The sequence below is a fragment of the Folsomia candida genome, unplaced genomic scaffold (assembly GCF_002217175.1).
Source record: "Folsomia candida strain VU population unplaced genomic scaffold, ASM221717v1 Fcan01_Sc006, whole genome shotgun sequence".
NCBI lineage: Eukaryota > Metazoa > Arthropoda > Collembola > Entomobryomorpha > Isotomidae > Folsomia > Folsomia candida.
The window spans coordinates 3,530,415-3,552,493 of record NW_019091198.1 but is presented as its reverse complement, the minus strand read 5'-3'; the positions used below and the strand labels follow the sequence as shown (position 1 = coordinate 3,552,493).

The window sequence follows — 22,079 nt, the reverse complement described above, 5'->3', positions numbered from 1 at the left end:
ACTCAATGCACAATTACACATGTGAGGATCCCGTGGCATATTGCAATCACTGGCGAAACTGATGATGAACGCCTCAGGTGACGAGTGTACAATTTGAGACGAGGTGCATGAAAAATGCCACCTATTCAATTCCTCTCTCTCTCTTCCGACCAGTTGAGATGAGAGTTGAGATTCAATGTTTCAGAAGAAGTTCATATTCATGTGTTAGTAATTAACGAGAGAATAATTAGTTGGGATGGAGTGGGAAGAAACCGTTTGCCCACTAATGCCATAAATTGCAATTTGGTCACTGACAATTACAATTTGAACAATTGACAATGGTAGACATGCCAAGACCGCCTTCTCCATTGTTGGATCATGTTCTCCCTCATTCATTTTATCCATCGGTTGGCTTGTTTTCTTCTTATTAGTTTTATTGCCATGTGCATTTCAATTTCCAAGCAAATGCGTTTAGATTAAGAGACGCGAATCAATTATGCAATGAGAAAATGAGAGGAAAAAAATGATTGTTTCTTTTTAAATTTTTTCCAACACTTAAAATCGTTTTATTCAGTAATTGCAGTTATCGATACAAACATTACGCCATCAACATTTTTGATGGTATCATTCTTCCACAGTGTGTGTGCATTTATAATATATTACGAGTTTGTATGTTTGATCTTTATTCCGACGCATCAATACAACTGAAGACTAATAGTTTATAACAGGATATATAATATTGATGATGATAACAGTACGAGTATAGCATATAGCATTAGACGAATGGGCATTAAATAAATTCACAGTAGCAAAACAAGACATGGATTGTCTCCATGTTCAATTAAGTGACTAAAACTAGCAAAATACGGCGATTAATTAACTGTAAAAGCATGATACAATACATTAAGTTCATTATAGTGTAACTATGCAAATTGGAATTCCGACTACAATCGACGAATAATATTATACGAGCGACGAGGAGCGGAGACGACGAGTTATTATTTTATTATTTTTATTATTAACTAATGACTTAACTTATCTTAATGCAAAATCGTCATCGTCATAATTGCAGCGTCTTCTTCGTTTTGCGTTCTTCCTTTCTTCCTTCTCTTACCACTATTATATAACATTACATTCTGTGAGAGTGGGGTCGTGGTGGCAAAATCGCTCGCAATTTTTTAATTCAGGTAGGGCGGAGAGCAAATTCCTTATGCACAGCTATAACTCTACTTGCAAAATAAATACTTAACAATTGGTTGGTACGACCTGTGTATATACTTCTTTAAAAATTCATCAGTGCTATATCATGACGACAAGTGTCGACATCTTCTTCTTACATTTTATGCATAAATAATAAGACATCAAGATTTAACCATTGCATATTAACGATTTAATAATTAAATTTTAAATTAAGTTTTACATTTTTAGGATTTATATAGCAATACAAAAACTAATCTAAATAATTATCAATGTTTTTGTTTTACTTTTCCGTACAACAGCAGCAGTGCAGCAGCCTCTGGTACTTTCGCAGTTCTCATCGTGAGAGAAATTCTAGAAATAATTTCTAATAAGAATTATCTTTTTTTATCGTTAAACTTTGAGTCCTAGAGATGTCATCTAAAGACTACTTGTGCTACATGCTAAGTAATAAATACAATTTAATTATACTTAACTAATACTTAATGACCTTATGTATAAACTAACCGATATTATTCAAAAGTGGCGAGGTTATAATTAATTTTTAGAATCTATGCAAAAATAACACAAAACATGACTTGAAGTTCAGATTTCAGTGACCGTAGCATAAGTTTGATATTGCTACAGCATGATTGAAGCATAAATACGGACCTTGATTGGATTATGCGGTTAGTCACCAAAACAATCAAGGTGATTGAATGGTAACATAACCGTCTCGAAACTAATTCAAAATTAAGTTGGCCGTTTGGCTTTGGTCTGGGTCACATGCAGAGGAGAGTTTGTAAATCATATGGAAAATTTGTGTACAAATTGCTAACCGAAACTATATTAATTAAATAGTTGAGATATGTAAAAGATCAAATCCATTCAAAATCCACAATTATTTTCGCTAAACTGAGAAAAATCGTAGGCAAAATCTTATCAGCTTTCCTATAATGTCAACTTCAAGTTGACATTTCAAAGTGCCATTCACGTAGGACGCAACAATTTGATAAAATATTGCTCTAGAAAATAATTGTAATCGTATCAAACCAACACGACAATAATAATCCGTTCATTCTTCAACTTTGTTGGCATGCTAAAGAGCTTACTAATGACTCGATAAGTTACTCGGCTTTTCTTAAATATTTCCGAGCTTTGACTGATTTTAAGTAATATTGTTGTAGTATAAAAAATTGAGACGTTTCTAAAGAGTTAAATATGTGGCCGTATTATTTTTAGAGTAATAAATCGAGTTCCTTTTTAGTAGTGCAAAATAATATTGTTCGCCTAGGAGAAGAGGCAATGTGAGACTGGGTGAATTGAATTGTAAATACTTTTGTTCGTCCAGTAGTTGTTTTGTTCTCTGTCAGTAGTATACGTACGTTAACTGTGTTTGTTTGGTCTTTGTGCAGTAATTAAAAAGGCCATTTCATGTATTGTATTCGTCTCGTTTGGTGAATATGCAATCAGAATGGAAATTAACAACGAAGTAGTTGAAAAGAGTGAACCTGATCTATATTTTTAGGGTAACTGGGCAATTAAGCTAAAATGGTATTAAGATCACATTTATTTTCACATGCAAGTTCAAGTTCCAAATCGGCTTGTTTGATGTACAAAAACAATAAAGGTTACTTTTTACGCAAACTATTACAAATATATTCATCGTTTGCTTGACAGTGGACAACAATATTTTTTACGCTGCCAGATTTAATTTATGAGTGATCTGAAAACCATTACTAGCATTTTTCCGCCTATATAAATTGATTTGTTGTTTGATGAGGTTGTCGTAATAGGCAATTAATCACAAAATCTAGAGCTGCCAAAAAATCCTAGCCAACACATTGTCAGAGCTCTCAATGTGCCCCCTCCATGCCATTTCCATTATATTGCAATAAATGGACCTATATTTGGCAACCACTGACTTAATCTGATCTCATAATTAATTTGCATCCTGACAACTTCCTGGCATATTCCCAATGATCACTAAAATTGTATCCCAAGTCCAATATTTAACTGATATTTACCTCCGTGCATTTAATTTTGTAATTAATTGTCTCAGATCTCGTAAATCGAACACACAAAACTGTACTCTGCAATTGTAAATGTGCAAGTCAATTAAACCCTTTCATACAATGCGGTATTAAAAAAACAACCGTTATTACTGACACATATCATAGAAAAATCCAAAGATCCAGGTCCATATCTGTCTACTACTCCCGTAAGTGGTATTCACATACTAAATCTTTATCCCATTTTTGTAACAAACTAGAAACTATTCCCCGTCAGCGCAACACCAATTACAAATCCTTTTCTTTGCGAAACTGATAACAAAAAATTGTAACGTGCACAAATTTAGCATAGTATTTATTAATAACAAAAAAAAACAATGAAATTAGTCCAAATTTACTAAATCATAGGAAGTCATTGGGCCTAAAAGATATGCCCAAATCCATGTCAGTGCCAGAACAATATACATAACTAATTTAGGTGTAATATGTATTAATAACAAACAAGTGGAAAATTAATTTTTGTCATATTTTTGTAACGAACAATTCAAACCGTATTATCGTTCAGAATCCAATTTGTCCCTCTTCTCCTAATAACGAATTACATGGTAGTATAGAATAGCACTCATCCTCATCGTCCATAAATGCACGAGTATAAAACACCAAAATTGCCTTTCTATTGTCACTTTCTCAATATATCCTACTGATCATTATCACTTGATACTGACGACGACACACTTTTCTATACTGCTGAAGGATTAATTATTTTATATTTTATATCATATCACGTACGAGTAGGATGAAAAGATGAGTTTAGTTTAATTTCAGATCCGGATTTTAGTGAGTTTTTTCTTCGTTTGCGTGACGAATGAGTGACGGAGACGAATGTGCAGTTGTTTGCATATTAACAATGCAAAAGTATAAAATGAGGATTGATTTTGAGACTTGGTTGCACTGTAATTTTTTTAATAGAAAAGTCCGATGCACGTTGAGATGATGAAAGCTTCATTGAGTACTTGTGTTGGTTGGTTCTTGTTGGTCGTTGGTACTTTAAGTGCTTAATGATTTAGGCTACCAACAGAAATAAATATTGATAACACTGCTGAGTACATTTTAGTCACTTTTTTTAAGTTTTTATGTCAGTTATAACGTCATAGTTTCGTTAACTTAGATAGTTTATGAATTTATAATAAATAGTGGCAACGTCACTTCGCTTTCTTAAATTGTATGCACTTTATGATCCAGTAATTGATTCTGCTTGGTACACCTGCAATATTGAAAATACTGATTAAGGATTTATGCTAAATTTGGGAAAATGCGCACGAATTAACATTAACAGTTAAGAATCAAGCAACAACCAGGAAATGGACTAATGTCATATTCACGTAAATATGAGGATAAAATATCTTGATAAGTTTATGAATAATATTTGGAAATTTTTAAATAGTAAGGCACGCGAGATCTGCAGCCGTATTTAAGGAAGGTTCTATTTAAGTATATGCATAAAATAATTTAACAGTAAACTAGGTATTTCATGTCATTGGACTGATTTGTACATCAAGTACTACTCTTGTGTTCTATAAATAAATCCGACTCCTTCTGGCTGGAAATGACCATTTCCTGCTTATATTGCAGATTTCGAAAGCCAGAAATAAAGAATATTCTTCCTTGAAAAATTCTGTCTCCATTGACAGTAGAACAAAGTTTGACAAATTAATTATTTCACATTACTTCACCAACTACGAGTACATAGAATGAACAAGCTCTCAATTCCTTTTACTCATTCATTCATAGAGTTCAAATGATATTAATTCGGAGCGAATTGGCAAAAACAACTATTTATATAATTCTCAGACTACGCGATGCTACGCAATGAAATACAGATTAATTAACGAAAACGAAAAGAATTGAAATAACCTTCATGGCATACGCCCTCATACATACATTTTTATTTTAGTCCCGTCGTTCTCATCAGAAGTAACCATGTAAGTTGTGGTGTAGAGTTTAGTACTTTAATCAATTAATTCGATTCCTGTTTGAATTTTTTTATTATTTTCTGCAGGAAATGGTTAGCCTATTTCTACACAAAAAATTGTCTAAAATTGATAAGCATGATTTCTTTATCAAAATCTGCGTAAACCTGCTCAAATTTTCTGCTTAATTATTTTTGCAGGCGAGTTATGGTTACTCCTACAGAATTCGGCACAGGGATTGGTAACTCGTGTGTTTTAAAATTTCGATAAAATTGGACTTGGACTCTGCCTTGGTTACCAATAAAGCCACGTGGAATGAGGGATCGTCGTATCGTCTCTGCAACAACATTTCATGTATCTGCAATATTTCTTTCCTTCACTTCAAAGTTGAAACATTTCACGCCTATTATGCACACAAATACCGTTAATGCACTCGTCGTTTCATGTGCAAAATGTAAATAAAACAAAGAAACGCATGCAGTGCGCGTCTCTAATTTTAGTTGATGTTGGCCAGAAGCAGGACCACATGCATAGGAAGGAACATGTATACATTCATCGGTTGCTGCAATCCAATGCATTCCTCCAACTGCAAGGAATACTCAAAGATGCACTTTTTGACACACACTAAATTATTTAAGTTTCTAGCCCAACACATTAACCAGAGTATAAAAGTTGGGTTATAAAATTGGTAGCTTGGCAAGTTTGCATCATCAAGCATTGACCAAAAAGTTTTTTTTTGAAAATCCTGAACGTCATTTGAGTCAAGATACCTCACATGGCTAGACATTTATTTATTTTTTCATAAAATAATTTATTTCCTCAAGCATAGATTAGGCTCACTCAGGTTGAGATATTAAATTGCGAATACACTATTCATAAATATCTGTTGGCCTTAACACTCTTCATGTTTAATACTTGCTGCTAATGGTAATGATAATGAAATGGTTTCAAGGACTCGCACGCATTGAATGGATTGCCGGAACCTTTTTATTATTTTATACGCTCAAAGCCAAGACTCAATCGCTTATAACGTGCTGTCGTATTGTTGCATATTTATTAGAATTTTTTATGCCTATCCAACTCTTTCTTCTGCTTCTTCTTCTTCATGCTATCCGTCTGCTCTTGCTGCTGCTGCTTTTAAAGAACATAAATTCTTGGCACTTTTTATACCGTGTGAATGACAAATGAATTACCTTTTATAGGTAGATCGCTGCTGGGGATGCGATACGATAAGTTCTTACGACACGAGTGGTGACGATAATTACTATCACTACATATTTATAACTGTGGATTTTCTTTGACTGCAAATTAGCTGGAAAGTAGTGGCCTTCCAAAGTATTTACTACGCTATGTTTATGAACAACAATAGCAGTCTGGATAAGCTTATTGAGACTTATATTCGGCAAATATGACATGATTTTTAAAGATAAAAAGAAGGAGAAAAAATGCAATTAGTATTGTCAGTTTTAGTCGTCCACATAAAAATCCATCGTCAGCTGAAGCTAAGGAATGTTTTGCTAAGCACTAAAAATAATTGACAAGTCGTGATTGACATCAATGAGACAAAACATTTGTGATTTTGTTCTGAATAAGCACTCAAGTAATTTAGACTATTAGTGATGATTTTACCAATTTTAGTAGTCGTTTATCCATGGGCTACTTGCAAACGAAATGCGATGAAAGTCGAAATGAATGTGGGCGTGTGATAAAGACTGGAGAGTTTAAAGTCAAACTTGTCAAAAGGAACAAACGAGGAGTGATCGAAATATAACACGAAGCTTGTGTAATTAGGGACTGAGTTATGTACAAATTTGTTAACCTTTGATGTTTTGTTTGATCCGTGCAGGGTTTCCATCAATGATTCCAAAATGTAATTAGACCAATAATATCAAGATATTTGAGTGTCAAGGGGACACCTTATGACACCCACACAGAAGACTACATATTCGCGATAACATGAATACATTTCCAGGTTGCTTTATGAATTTCTCGTTGCAATTGAATGACTTGAAATGTTTAAAACCGGACTTGCCTGGATGGGAAGGAAAGAGCGAAATGACTAAGAGACGACGCGGGTTGACTATGAAGCGTTGTTATTGGTAGTGTGCAGCAAGGGGAGTTTATGGGACAGGACCCTGATTGTTCCGTTGGAGGTAGGTTGACCCGAGAGGGAGTTGATTGCCAACGCGCTGCCATTGTTGTTCCCCTCATTGTTCAGTAAATGTCGGCCATTCAGCGTTCCTGTGGTCGTGGTCACAGTCCCATTTGAGGCCGAGTGCGAGTGGCCATTGGTAAGAGAATGAGAGTGACCGTTCATGTGCCCATTAGTTAAAGCGGAGCAGTTGCCGTTCGCCGAAATTCCGGAGGCGCAAGAAACACGGAGTTCGCTCTTCGACTCGCCGCTGGAGCTTCCGTTTGTGGCCGTGGTGCCACTGAGACCGTTGCTCACGAGGGAGCTGCTGTTTCCGTTGTGAATGTTCGTCTTGGAACTGGTACGGAGAGCGTTGGATCCGCTTGCAGGAACTGAGGCACTGCTGTCATTCTGAAATTCAAAAGAAATACAAAAAAGTTTATAATTGATTCTTAAATGGACCTAAACATGGAAGTCGATACAATATTTCAACCGAGTATCTTAGCATTTAAATATGCACATGACTTGTTATATGTAGCACCGATAATACCGTTATGGCGGTGGTACGTGTGCGGGTGAGGATGGTGATGAGAGTTCATTGTTGTCAATCACACTTTATAAACACCACGGGTGGATATCTGATAACCCGTGTTTCATTTCCTACGTCAGTTGTATTACAAAACTAGTAATACAAAACTAGCGACTCGTTGAATTGCGAACAGAGGAAATTACTTAACCTCAATCTTGCTCATGGGCTCAATGTCATTTCTTTTCTCCCTGCACGTTTATGTACATGCATACAATTCACTTCATGATCACAAAGCCCCTTGGAAAAACTTTTCCTATGATGCTGTAAATTCTACTGCTGCGTAACTACATACATAGGTTTGCTCCGAGGAGGAGAAGAAAGTAAGGAAAACGCATCGTTCCATTTTATTTTCACATCTTTTTCTACTTCCAGCAGAGCCATCCGACAAAAAATGTTTTAGTTCCCCGTCGTTATACGATACATAGATTGACAAATCGCCAAAAATTTAGTAATTTTGGCTCAACCCTCTCCCACCACCCTCGTTCTATGAGCGTCTATGTGACCTAGTTTCTTGAGCAGGTTGTGGATCATCTTATGCAGAAAAAAACCGCTTCTTCTAATGTCATCCTTGTTACATACTTGTATGCGATAACACCAAGGTGAGGTTTAATGCTAACTACAAAGGCCATGCATGCAACATAACGAGTTCTTAAGATGTCGTCCAAAACAATCCTTAGCAAACCAACTGTGAAGAGAAACCAATAAACCAAAAAAAATCAACGTCGTCCCCAGAAAAAGTAATAACGGACGGATGACTGACATCAAAGGCGTTAGACGCAATAAGCCAACAAATCAAACGCAGACAGTCCTAGATATATAATCCAGGGTTCCCCGTCACGTCACCTACAGAAAACTCCATTTAGTTCTCCCAAAGTAAGCAAGTTTTCGGAAATGCGCTCTTCTTCTTGTCAACCCATTCCACTCAAGTTTGGAATCTACAAGTAAGTAGCACAACGCAAACGTATGAAAAGTTTGTGCTGTCCATTCCTCAGAAGGTATACGTAAGAGCTGAAATTTGAAATTTTCAAAGAGAGATGAAGGCTAGTAGTTTCAGCAGTAGAACTACATGTCAAATGTCAACTTTAACTTGGATTTGTCTATCTTTGAGAGGTTCGGGAACAAAATGAGGATCTACGCCATCGAATTGGACCAACTGTGGCGCATGTTTGCAAAATGAATATTTCGATTTTATAAGAAAAAATCCATCTCCTGAGATGACAAGTTCTGCATAGGCTATAATTTCACTCGAATCCAACCTTATATAAAACATACCTTTGATAGAAAGACATTGTAAATAATTTTGATAATCCATTGCCCAACTACTTTCAAAGAAAAAGCTTCAACCATCATCCAGTTTAATCTCAAGTTTTGAATACTTTCTTGGAACTTGTGACGACTGCCATTTATTAAGCGAAACAAAAAGAGACGAAACCTCAAACAAACGTACAAAAGAACACAATTTAAAGTTTCGACTTAAAAAGTTTGAGAGCTCAGTCGCTGGGGCTGCTGTTGAAATACTGAAACTGAAGAAGTAGAGCTAGAAGAAGCGAGTTGAAGGTGATAAATTTGACAAGTGGTGTTCAATCCTAAATTCAACTTCTCTCGTCCCCAACGAAACTGGAGAACAGATGCAAAGTTTAAATTCCTCCATATTTGTTTGCCATGTCTCCTTGGGAAGAAGTTGCATGTTTGACAATCTGAAGAGGAGCAAAAGAAGAGAGAGAGAGAGAGATGCACGAAATGAGAGCTTATCTTGTTTAAATAATTGGCAGGCAGAGAAAACTTTTTGAGGATGCCGGGCTGGAAATTCCAACATTTTCCATAAATAGAGCTGCACACTCAGAGCAGATGATTGACATGGATTAATTGAAACTCATCAGAGTGTGGGACGATGTCACACCACTCAAAGCAAGAGAATGGAACAATTGAATTGCTAATTTATGAACGACTCTCTCTCTCCATAAGTAAGAAAGACAACTAATATTTGACAAAGTGAACCAGTTATGTAGCTGCAGGAACTTGAGTATGAAACTTCCAGCAAGCAGTGAAATTCAAACAATTGCGTTTCCTCGTCAAAAGAAGATGAATTTTAAATCCCTCGAGTTTATAAATTTCAGCGACATGTCCCGAAATATATTTTGAGTAAGAACGAAATCTGACGAAAATCGTCACAACTTTATGAACATTTTTACAACTTGAATCATTTCTATGTAGCTTTTGTGCTCCCTCGCATTGCTACAAATTAATTTCTTGGAAATTTCAATTATGCATGGCTCAGTGATCCGTAGAGTAAATAATAAAAAAGGATCTTGTCTATTTTTGTGCAGAGCCAACAAACCCTTGCAAAAAAGAAGGGCAAATGTTGCAAATCCAGTAATTAAGTATGCATGCATACCAGCAACGAAGCGTTATACTTTTGTCGTTATCAAGAGTGTTTCAAACTTAAGAAATACTTGTCCTTTCCTCGTGCCCGTTAGAACAAAACTTTGTAATTAGTAATTTAATTAGGATGAGTAGTCAGGGCAAATATAAACATTTTTGGCTTTGTTTAACGAAGTAAATTTTTACAGTATTCCTTGACCTCATTTCGCAGCAGTCGGTACTTTCACTAGAATCTCTTTTTCATCCCTCAAACTTTTCGTCCATGGCTTCACTTTTATACAAAGCAAAGAGAACAAACTTTCCAGAGTCCTTTCAACATTTCTCTCTCCTTGCTTTCCCCTGTTCTCATCCAATACTCGAATTTGAATGTTTTCCTTTTAAATGTAGAGTGATTCATTGTTTTGTACACTTGGAAACTTTTTTCAATTTGACTAACATTTTACTTTTGTCACAAGTAAATAAATTCAAAATTTACAGAAAAAGTATCTCACTCAAATTCGTTATTGTGATTATTACGACTAATGGCAAGTAACTGACAAATACTGAAATAGAAATGTACAGACCGACTATCATACAAATGTTGCAATCAGATCCACTTTTCTACAGATATTCGTAAGACATACATAAGTCCTCCAATGTATATACTCTTAGTTTGGCACACAAACAATTTCTCAGTATTTGAAATTTAATTCGTATGCAATTGTGTATTTAGGAATATTGACAATTCGCAAAAACGAGCCTCCCAAACGTGTAATTGAATCTCGAGAGAAATGATAAACTTAAAATTATTTATTTTGAAGCATTTCATTCTCAGTTCACACAAACTAAAACTTCAAAAGCAGGGGTGAAAATACCCAGAATTTAGGTGATGTTAAATGCAGTTACATGAACTAACAAGCATGGTCCCCAAGGGCAAGACACCCACTTGAAAATTCCAGCATATTCTTTTCTTTCTCTCCTCCTTCCCATCCTAATGAGTGAACAGACAGACGGAAATGAATGTCAGGGTTGGAAGGATATTGCAAAATCCAGAGAAAAATCTACAAATTTAGCTCACCCTCTTCCATCACTTCACAATTGCAGGATCCACGGAGGATACGTACAAAGTCCACGGTAATAGAATAAGATATTTTACAAGTATTCTGCCTCTGAATTTTTCATGCCCGGTGGGTTACATCCAGAAAAGAAAGCATTGCTTATTATTATTTAAAAAGTTGCGAGGTCGAGTGTAACCACCAAGTGAATGTGAGGTTAGAATGAGAGACCCTCTGCGCTTCGGTTTACGTATGCATGACCAAGATTCAATGCCTCAAGCCATTCCAATTTACTCGGAATAAATGTGGGCGTCGTGTAACATTTCTACACGAGTCTTTTCCGCCAAGAATTATCAAAATTTTGCATGCAGAACAGAAAGTAAATACGTCATCATGACATTGGTACAACAACAATGGCGGAGAACATGAAAGGTTTAAAGAACACAAGAACATTACCTTGTCGGCCGGTGTGCGAGGAAGGCGACGTCTTAACCAAGGATGACGCAGGGCAGCGGAAGGAGTAAGGCGAGTGTTTGGATCCCATTCTAAACACCGACGAATGAAATCCACAAACAACGGGTCGTCGCAGCCTTTAAGTGCAGTCTGAAACATTGGAAAAATAACGTTTTAAATTAAATTCGTCAATTATAAGACATTTTTTTTCTAGGATATGGTGGGAAAAATTATTTTGAACAATAAACTGAAAAGCCATTAAATTGTTCTTGACCTACAAATTACATAAATTACAATTAATTCTAAATTAATTAAATCTAAAAATTCCTTATCTTTGGGTTTGTATTGTTCATACCTAAAATAAATACCTACTCCTTTTACCCTTAATCTACTTCCTGGAATATTTTTTCAAAACTGAAATGGAACAAAAAATGGAAAACTTGGAAATATGTAGCAGAGCATAAAAATCTGAGCTGAACGTTTTTGCTCTCAAACTCCTTTGAAATCCTTTTAAACACAAAGCCGATCTGGTTAAAGTGGAAAGAACAAAAAAGGATCAGCCACAGGAAGAAGCATGGACAAAGACAAAAGATCATCTTGGTAAAAAGATACAGCATCCCATTAAAAAAAACTACATGAGGATTTCGACTTTTGCTCTTAATTGACAGCGCAGCTATGTATGTAGCCATGTACACCTGCAGATTTTTAAAAAGCCACATTACTTGTTGGTCAAAAGGAAACGAGCATCAATAAACAATCCACCCGCAATCTATCCACCCACCTCCTCAGTGAGAATGAACTTGAAAAACTGTATAGAATTATTTATTAAATCTAAATGTAACAAACGAACGAATTGTTTTATCCTTCTACGGTAAATATAAGTATTACTAGTCTTAACTTTGATTAGCAGTTCACCTGTTCATGTCCAACTTGACACAATCATGCAAAGCATTAATGCTCAGAACATGTACAACGTATAAACAATACATACACACATACTCAATGATTTGCAATGAAGTTACACCTAGCGCATACACACAAGGAAACAGAAACTAACGAAGAAACATGTTTTAGTAATAAGTTGGCAACAATTGTTAGGGTTGGTCACAGCTTATTAAGGAAACATACACAGCTATTCATCCAATAACGAGTGAAGACTACGCCATTCTTGTCAACTGTCATACGATAACTAATCATGCATTCGTAATTTACTCTCTGAGATGATTAAATACTATAGAATGTTATTAATAACGTGAATGTACAATCTCATTCAACACAACTCATGATAAACACAGCATAGGAATAAGTCACGTTGCGATGTGAAATATTATTGTAAATGGATACATTTTTTGTCGCCCTGCTAAATGATAGGGATAGAAATTTATGGAGGAAAGAGGTTGAAAAAATACACTGTTATTGAGCTTTGTGAAAACATTTGCCCATAAAAACCAAAAAACCAAAAACGTTATTTCATTGTGAGAAAAAGTGACAACCAAATCTTAGAGGAGGGAGAGACAAAAAAAGATGAAATGTGGTATTGGTTGGCTTGAATTTAGAAAACTTAAATAAAAGTGGTAAAGCTAAATTAGTGCCAAAGTGACACAAGATGAGACTCACCTGGAGGTCACGAGATCCAGGAGGTCCTCGGAGCTTCCCCCGGCGAGATCGACCACCAGTCAGAATGGTCGTTCCATCAGCCAAAGATTGGGCTTCACTGTAGCGAGGAAACCCTTTTGAACTACGTGGGGCGCAAAACAAAGGAGACAATTAGATCATGATACTCGTTACATTTCCAATTTTGTAAGCCATCCTCCGATGAAATGGCCAGATAGCATTGACACGTGGACAAATTAGCGACTAAATTTATAAAACTTACCTAATAAAGTTTTTGGCTCGTCTTGAAACTTCCAACAGTTTGGGTGGAGGCATTCCAAGAAGTTCTATCATACATGCGAGTTGATCTGCCTCATCTTCTCCGGGCAGCAGGGGGTAACCCGTGTACAACTCGGACAAAATACAGCCCAAACTGGAGAAAAAGTGCAAAATTTGTTCAAATTAGACTCGGTTGTTGTACGTATGTGGGAGTCGCTTGATATCCCATTTCACGCTATATTACGTCCTCCCAAACTTTTTAAATCTGTTTCTATTCTCAGAGAATTTTTGTGCATTCCGAGTACGATTATTTGCACTACGGAGGTCTTGGTCCCATTGGAGACACGGGAAAGTAATTAGCATCAAGTCAAGGTGCCTTTTATTTATTTACGTCACAGAAAGTTCCTGAATAGTTGTCGTCGTCAAGTCAAAAGTTTAAGCACTGCGAGGAGCTAATAATACGTACGGCTCTGTAAATTATAAAGTACACGAAAACGGCAACAATGGTAATTTGTTCGGTCGATAACTCAGAGGGACGAGCTTCATCCCCATAACTTTTTAATTTCTCTCCTCGAATGAGTTTAAGTGGCCATACGTTTTTCATAATTGGGGACAGCCAGGCAACGGGATACGTTATGTGACTTTTCGGAACAGCTAAATATATCACTGCTTGAGGGACTTCCACGTGCGGTAAGCTTTCTCGCCCACTGCCAATATTAATTTATACTCTTGAATCTCTAATGAATGCGATATAAATTGGTAAAAATTGGTAAAATAAGCTGAAAAATTATTTTGAAGGTGCATCTAACTGGAGATATAAATTTATTATTTAATATTCAAGTGCACTATCTGCATTGTCAAAGGCAACGCAGTAGAAATTGAACCGAGGTTACTAATTCGGAAAATGCTCCAATTTGTTCTTTATTTAAAAGAAAGCTTGGCGAATGATCCCCCACGGTAAAAGAAAATTTGATGAGATTTCTGAAGACAAATTTTAGCTATCTATTCTGACACAAGTTGAGCAACTGGAGCAATTCTAGTAAACACTTTAGAGCGATGCAATACTCTTATCATCTCCTTTATCTCCAGCTTGCCATCCTCTTCTCCTGTTTGACCTCGTACATAAAATCTAATTACTATCAATTTTTGAAGCATGTTGATTCAACTACTACAACTGCGACTGCCAGTGACAAAAACAATTCCCAGTTGGACAGACAAATTCCACTCTGCCATGACTCATGCTACTTCTTGGCACTGACATTGGCACAGATTACGTCTCTGGCGAGATGGGGAGGCTTGGGACTTGAGTTGTCGTTTGTTCACGTGAAATGTATAAAACTTTCTCCAATTTCCGCTGCCAAACTCTACACCACTCACTTCTCCTGTCTAAACAATGACATCCCAGGTGAATCAAACCACTCTGCTTAAGTCTCCAGCAGAATATACTTTTCACTTAACCATTTGGTACCCAAGAATTCAAGGTAATGTTTACGTACCTCCACATGTCGATAGGAAGTCCATATTTAGCTCCGAGAATGACCTGGATAATCATATGAACATTAGTTTTTATTTGTCCATTTCATGGATTCGACTTTTATTTTTTTTTCGAATAGCACTTACTTCAGGGGCTCGGTAAAATCTGGACTGGATGTAAGTGTACACTCTCTGGTTCTCGTAGCAGCTTGAACCAAAGTCAATCACCTGTGCAAATAAGACAACAAATATTTAATACATTTGTACATATCGTATTGAGACTCCATATATTTTGTACTCATTTAGAAACATTAAGTGCAGCCAAGCTAATTTATCTAATTTAGAAGCAACAATAAAGCCATCAATCAGCTTTTATCCCATCGAATTAAAATATGTAGAAAGCTTTTGCAGAAGGATTAATAAAAACAGCTAGTAACACATGTGCAACGTCTGTCGTATTCCATTCTGTTGGGGTCACAATGAGAAAATTGATGTGACACTCAACGCACATACTCTTTCCTCACCTTTTCTACTATAATTTCTATTTATCCGGCATCGATGACATTTTTTATCTGGGCTGCATGACTTGTGTACAGAAAAAGTCATTTCATTCATCATTCATGTGTGTGCTAGCCAACCAAGATATTTTTATCGATGCTTTTCAGCAAACAATGGCTTTCCTAATGGTGTGTCATGCTAGTCGATCAGTTTTCGTCGGTACGAAGGATGTGTGTGTGTGAGTATAAGTGCATGCGTTTGGTTACAGATAGGTTTCAATTGATAAATTCCTTATTTTTCTTACTCCGTCAAAAAGTCTCAATCGCAAAAACGAGGTTGTCAATGCTCCGCGGTGTAATTTATGTCAACAAAATGAGACCGTAATCAGTCACCATCTATTTTGCGATATTGACTACGAAGGTTACTAAAATATCTGCACAATCTATTTTGAGAATCCACCTGACATTAAGCTGGATTAGAAGTGTCACTATAATGAATATATAGTCCGAATAACGGGTATTTACAAAGTCGAAATCATAGTGACCTTTCGTGTCAATTCATCCATTACCTCTGTCTCTCTCTCTCTTTAAGCTTGAACAGGCATGAGCTTGGCACTCACACTTGGACTTACTCAAGATAACCAAGGTTAGCGTAAGATGATGAGACATATGTCTGGGACCGATGCCACCACCATGACAAAGGACAAGTGCAAGTGAGGAAAATGTGTTTTAAATGGTTTCAAGAACAACTATATGTAGTGTTCGTGAGAGAAAGCTAAACACACAAGTTGTACAATAAACAAATGTATAAAAATATTTCATTTACTGCTCAAGCTCACAAATAATTTGTTGAGCTTGTAAATCGAATGGGAATTAATGACCTTAATAAAATGTGTAATGGAATGATCATGCCTAATTCTGAAATGCAATTTAGGCGTCAAGTCAAGGCAAATTAAGTCGTTATTATTGAACTCTTTTATTTGCTTCCTCTTGAAAAAGTCTAGATTTCTTAGACATCATCAATTTAAAACCATTTTTTCTCATTACGCAGAGATTCTACATAATTAATTGGATTTTGAGTAAATATCTATGAACTTTTGAATTTAATGAAAAGATCAAATTTGCATACCGCCACTCGTCTCGAAGTACATATGAAGGTTACGAAAGAACAGAATGCATGTAAAAGTAAATAAACTGGGTTACTTAAATTAATTTGAAATTGCGTTTCTAAGCAAAGGAAAGGTCCGGAATAATTTGGAAGAAAGGAAATTTAATAAGTTAAACTCAACTTTAATTTAATTTAATTTAAATAATTTTCTGCTCGAGTAAAAATCCACATCAAGATCACCCACTTCACATAAACTACATATATCACGGTCAATTTCCATCTGTGATATTGAATGAGTAGAAATTTACAGAAAATTAAAAATTAAATTAAAGTCGCAATTATCCATTCCTGACTGAACTGAATTAAATGAAAGAGTAGTGTGCATTGAGATAATAAGTGCATTTCCGCCATCTTCTTATCTGCTCCATAGCAGAGAAAAATAAATTGCCTTTCATGCATTACTCCTCAGACAATTGCAGTACATTACACTGCGTTTTTTAACTCATATAAATTGACAACTGCATTACGGTGCATTTTCATGATCTACTCTACATTGAAAAAGAAAACAAGTGAATTACACTACAACGTCATCATTTGAGCTACACCGATGAAAACTAAACCAACAACCGACCAATACTGCACCAACTCACAAAGAAATCCAAGCTGCCTAATTTTCGTTTCTCGAAATGCATTTACATAAATCGAATTTTCAACCAAGTTAATGGATATGTATTTATGTATGCAGCTCCCTCCTCTTGTCTTCCCTCTGATGATGATTTTGCTCACAAGTTGATTTCTTTGCTCTGTGCTAAATGAAAAAGGCGGAAGATAAATAAGCAATTTTCAAACTTGAGAGTTGCACGGTTTCTCTTTAAATTTCAAAGGTTGCGTGTATGTAGACATACCAACACTAAATTGTTTAGAATGATTAAAGAGCAGATTATGTTGTAAATATACACAAATCAAATCTCTTGTTGTACATAACTTGCAAAACTTACTTAATCTTTTGTTTGCTAAAATGTAATTTTATTACTTGTTGAAACTTTTCTACTGAATTTAACAAATTTATCTCAATGCAGCAACACAAAACAGGCAGAGGAGGAGAGCCGAGGAGGGGAACAGATTTTCAAGTTTACCAACGGACATTCAAGTCACCATCAGCCACAACATGCAACTTTCCTTACTTTTGTATTCCGCCATTTACTGCGAGATAAAACAACAGTGAGCAAAATTATAACAAAAGGCAGCACTAGAAGAATTACTTCAATTTAAAAGTTATGAAGAAATCGTGTCCAAACAATCTCGAGTGTATTTTAAAAGTAGTTTTGCTGCTGAAAGGAACATAATAATAATACACATTTATATTTATCGAGAGAGAGAAACTTTTCATGCTCTTTATTTTCATGTCATTTCCATCGGTGTGGTCTCACCCATTTTGTAATTAATTCTGAATTTATTGCCCCACATGACTAGCAAATTCATCATTCGACAGCTTCCCAGCCCATTTATCAGTGGATGTTAATATGTATATTGGTTATTAAGGAGAGGCTGCATACATACATTGATCGCATTTACGTGAAAGCCGAACGATGCGTTTTAGCTTTTAATTCAACCTTGTCGTGAAAACAGTTACAATAAAATATAATTCAACTTTCTGTCCTCTCGTTATTCGTAGAGTGCACAAACCCTCGTTGCAAACTAATATGACACAAAATTAAAATTAAGAACATGCATGGTAATGGAACTCCAAATCAAACACCCTTTTGCATTACTCTATTATTCTGACGTATTGATTATGACTCTTGATTACTGTAGACATGCATTTTTATTGTAATTTAATAATACATTATAAAATCTAAAAGTTTTCATACACAGTTGTAAAAATTCTCAGAAACAAGAAAAACCAAACTGGTTTGTTGTTAACCGAACCAACCAACCAGCTATAGCCACTTAAACATGGTTTTACTAACTACCTGACACTTAATGGTTAGAAGAATATCGTTTTTGTTCTTCTTTGCAATCATGAATTTTAATAATAATCCTGTAAGCGAAATACCAATTTCATCCCAACAATGAGAACCGACAACCGCTTTCGGGTCGCAGAGTTGATGGTTGTTTATCCTTTGGTTCTTTAATGTTTCGCGACACTTTCTCTCGTTCCCAACTTTTAGAATCAATTTTCTCATCCCATTATTCTAAATGGTGTGCAAAACCTGTGACAGTTTTAATACCGCGATACTAACACCGTTGCGTTCGAGACCTCCCAGCAAGCATCTTTATGGTCCCCAGTCCAGCGATATATATCCCGTAAAATAATAACCATTATTGACTGTCAACCGCGTCTCCCCATTTTTAACAGTGACTGCATTGGAACCATTCACGTGTGGTTCTGCACTACTTAGTTTGCAAATAACGAATTTACCCCTCTACCAGAACCGAAAGGAGGGAGCAGATGTTTGATTTATGTGCGACAAAACTACTGCAAAGCAGTATAAATGGATATGCATCCATAGTATGTGGGAGCATCTAGCAGACAATTTTCATTTGCACTCTGCAGAATATCTGTACGTATGTATTGTATTTAGAGGGAGGATAAGTTTGGGACGGATGAGTTGCAAAAAGAAGCAGGAGGAATGATGAATAATCTCTCCCTCTTCGTCGCTCCTTGTCTTAATAGGTTTTAATGCATCAAGAGCTTAGGTTACACAGAGACGAGGCTGCATCTGTAAGTAGAACGAATTGGGGCTTGAATCCCAGTAAAGAGGCTGAGGCAAATAAGTGGGCAATAAAAAGTGGTTGGCCAGAGTTGCTTCGGTTGGTTGTTCAAAAGCGAATTGCATAACGGGACTGTTGACAGATAAACTCAGTGCACTTTTGCCATTTTTTCCCTGTTGAAACGTGGTTTTCAGTTCATGTTGCGGATATGACCATAGGTATTTATCCACGTATTAGAATAGGTTAACTTTTTGCAAGGAGAGAGGAGGAGACGAGACCATCTACACAGCACATATATGCAAAGGTACATGCAAATTATTTATTTTGCGTACAGGAAACAGTTTGCACAGTTGCATCACTCTTTTGATAAAACGTAATGAAAAAACTCTAGGCTTTCCTACCATCAAAGGAACAACGTCCACGCAGCTCTTTGATCTTCTTAACTAATTTATTTTGATAGTCGTACTTCTCTCTATTTGTCATCCATTAACCTTTAACCCTGTAGCTTTCTTCCTTAAGAACAATATTTGCGGTGAAAAAGGTTAGCTTCTAAACTTAACTTTACTGTCAACTACTTGGGTTGCAAAATTTCATTTAGACGGAGCCAGGTTAATTACTTTTACATGAATAATTACTCTTCTTGGTAAGCAAAAGTAAATATCTATGCAGAAGCAGCAGCAAAGGTAAAATGTTCTTTGAAGTAAAATGTCGCGTTCGTTTTTGATCATGAACGTTGGACCCATTTGCACATTATCTGATGGCGATATACCAAAATTATTGATTTACCAAACTCGAATCACTACTTTATTTGCTAATTATTCTTATATTTACTAATTCTGCCCTTTAGCTGAATTATTGCTTAAAATTCACATTTCCATCACATTTTTTATTTTCTTTCCACTAACTGCAGACACCCAACCCAGACATGATCAAAGTGTATTAACTTGAGAAAGCGTCATGAAAGTATATATATTTTCATTCAAGACTATTAAATACATATCCAATTTCGCTTCAAATGGGTCTCAGAGACTTGCAAAGTATAATAAAGACTTTATTCATTAATGCAGATTTAACCACACATGCAACTCACTTCTTTTAGTCAAGTAGTCGTTCAAACCAGTTCAATTTAATTGCAAGTTAACTAAACAACTCATCAGACTTATGTAGATAGGGAGAAGCTTGACGAGGAAACGCAACCCAACCGGCCTATCGGTCAACGATACTAAATCAAATAATTTAACATCAAAATAAAAGCAAATGACATCTTCTCAAATAAATAGAACTATTATTGCCAGACAGATCTAAAATGACCACAGAGTAAAAATACCCCAACGCATTTACTCGTAAGTAATGGAAATGACTGTCAATTGACAGTAGGCTTGGACGAATACTGTAAGCATGCATAAGGAACTTGTTACAATAAATAAACCAACGTAACCTGTCTGGCTCAATAAAATTTTGTGAAATTTTACCTAGACAACCAGTGTCAGTGTATTTTCACTTTTTGTAGAAACACATATCTTGCAAAAATATAAAATGCGTGCAATTCGAGTAGAAATCAATTTTATTGATTGACAGCTAGCTTGATGAAGAGAGCAGGTAATGCTACGTTCTGTTTTCTTGTTGGTCTGTACCAGTTATCATCATTCATACGAATTATAATAATACGTTAAGCCACAGTAGCAGGAGCAGTACATATATTGTACCAACACGTGTGTGTCTAAAATGCAAATACTTACGAGTGCAAGATTTGAAATAAGACGCTGTTCGCTGTGTGTGCGTTATTTAATTTCTCTTTTCATTAGACTCTGGCGACAAAAAACCAGTCTTCATAGGAAAAAATGCGTATCCACAATATTTTCCATTGCTTTCGAAATCTTGAAGTGAAAGAGTTTGTGCGACTGAGCTGAAGGCGCTTTTCGCATGAATGATCTCCATTACTTATTTTTTTGTACTGTGGCTAAAGTAGCAAATTTTTGTCTCTAATGTATTTTGTTGTTGGCGAATTTTAATATCTGTTTAAATATATGGTTAGAACGGACATAAATTCGTGATCAATTCCTTTTGTTTTTGTCAGTAATTTTAAAATATTTTAAAATTTATGTGGAGTGTTGCACCCGAAAATGATGGTTTTGACGTGGCTGCAAGATTACATCGAAAGGTGTATTAAACTAAAAAACTTCCTAAATCAACAGAAAAAGTAAACAGCCAGAACAAATTAACTTATGCAATTCTTCGACGTCTCATTAGCACAATTAATTACTTGGTACGGCTGGTTGTTAAAATAATAATACAAGAAACACATGGCCAACAATTAAGGTGGTGGTGAGAGCATGGAGAGCAAGTTACAAATGCAACGAAACAAGTTTTTGCATTGAAATATTTAAATTCGTCTGCAAAATTTTCAAAATGCAGCCGGATTAAGATGAGTTTTAAATAATTATGAAAGCCAGCTGTCAGAGTGGTTGCGGAATTGAAGTGTAAAATTTTTAATCTGCTCTGCAATTAAGATACCTTATTTGCATCCCACCCTGTCTCAATATGTCCAGAGTATTTTAAATTGGCGATAATTTCCCTAATCAAATTTAATTATCCCTGATAAAGACTAGAATAATGTGAGTTTAGTCCGATTTTATTAGCAGGATCAAATTTGATGGCATTTCCATTGTTTTAGTTCTGCATAGTTTT

General features: G+C 35.8%; 1 protein-coding gene across 1 annotated transcript in view; it reads right to left on the bottom strand.

Annotated features, from left to right (window-relative positions):
* Positions 1-513: 513 nt before the first annotated feature.
* The window catches only part of LOC110851490 (dual specificity tyrosine-phosphorylation-regulated kinase 2), a 59,805-nt gene continuing 38,239 nt past the window's right edge, over positions 514-22,079 (bottom strand). Inside the window, exons 4-10 of the mRNA XM_022099283.2 lie at positions 15,219-15,299; positions 15,095-15,138; positions 13,603-13,752; positions 13,344-13,464; positions 11,730-11,876; positions 7,170-7,679; positions 514-4,431 (exon numbers count right to left, since the gene is read on the bottom strand). Of these exons, the coding sequence (XP_021954975.1) occupies positions 7,218-7,679; positions 11,730-11,876; positions 13,344-13,464; positions 13,603-13,752; positions 15,095-15,138; positions 15,219-15,299 (1,005 nt within the window). The 3' untranslated portion in view covers positions 514-4,431; positions 7,170-7,217. The remainder of the gene's footprint in view (positions 4,432-7,169; positions 7,680-11,729; positions 11,877-13,343; positions 13,465-13,602; positions 13,753-15,094; positions 15,139-15,218; positions 15,300-22,079) is intronic.